General features: G+C 69.3%; 1 protein-coding gene across 1 annotated transcript in view; it reads left to right on the forward strand.

Annotated features, from left to right (window-relative positions):
* CFAP74 (cilia and flagella associated protein 74) overlaps positions 1 to 985 on the forward strand; it is a 38,931-nt gene that overhangs the window by 10,600 nt on the left and 27,346 nt on the right. Inside the window, 1 exon segment of the mRNA XM_014543767.1 lies at positions 342 to 529. Within this exon segment, the coding sequence (XP_014399253.1) occupies positions 342 to 529 (188 nt within the window).

A 985-nucleotide genomic window follows, 5' to 3' on the forward strand; every position in this document is an offset into this window, starting at 1 on the left:
GCAGCGTGGCCGCCCTCCACCAGCCTGGCCTTGTGGGGAAGGCGGTGACCAGGTTCCAGGGGCCGGGCCTCCCTGGAGGAGGTGACCCCCCGGGGCTCAGCATGTGCAGTTAGGCCAGGGAAGCGGGGTGGGGGGGGGCGACAGCCTCTGTAAAGGCTCATAAAGGCTCAGAGGCAGGAGAGAGCACTGGGGGGATGGGGGGCAGGTGGGCAGAAAGAGCAAGGGCGCGGAGGTGAGCGGGCGGCACACAGCCGCGCAGACGGGCTCTGCCACTGAGGACACAGGAGGGGGCTCCGTGTGCAGGTGTGCGCATGCGTGTGCCGGCGTGCAGGCCCTGCTAGTGCTGTGACCTCTGTGTGTTCTGTCCCAAGGAAACGCTCCGGAAATTTCAAGCGTGGGGCAAGGCCAGGGCCGAGCTGGCTGCGCAGAAGGCCCAGGCGGAGAAGCAGGCGATCCTGGCCCGAGGCGGGAACGCTTTCAAGCTCCTCTTCCATCAGCACCGGCGCCAGGAGCTGGAGGCCCAGAAACGGTGAGGCCCCCAGAGGTGCCGGCCTGACGGGGGCGGGGAGGGGGTGCTTCTGCCTCTGCCTGAGCCCCCCCAGGACAGGCCTGTGGGATGCAGCCTGAGGCTCCAGTCCCCCCCTCCACCGGTCCTGCCAAGCCCTCCCTGCCCAGGCCCCTGGGCTCAGGGCCCAGCCCCTCCCACCTGTGTGCTCAGGCGCTGCCCTCGGCTTCCTGCCTGGTTTCCAGGCGCTGCTCCCGCCACCGGCCTTCCCCCACCCACTCTCTGTCCCTTCCTGGGGCTCATCTTCAGTGCTCAGCTCTGGGGCATCCCTTTCTGGTCCCCCCAGACCATAGCTCAGCGCGTTGTCATTCCCCCCGAGACAGCCCTTGGGCCCTGCAAGGTCCCCGCCACAGCTCCCGGGCCACGCCAGCCCTGAGAGGAGGCCCCACAGGTGGCCCACCCAGGGGTCCTGCAGGAGTG

This window comes from Myotis brandtii, unplaced genomic scaffold, assembly GCF_000412655.1.
Source record: "Myotis brandtii unplaced genomic scaffold, ASM41265v1 scaffold334, whole genome shotgun sequence".
NCBI classification, from domain to species: domain Eukaryota; kingdom Metazoa; phylum Chordata; class Mammalia; order Chiroptera; family Vespertilionidae; genus Myotis; species Myotis brandtii.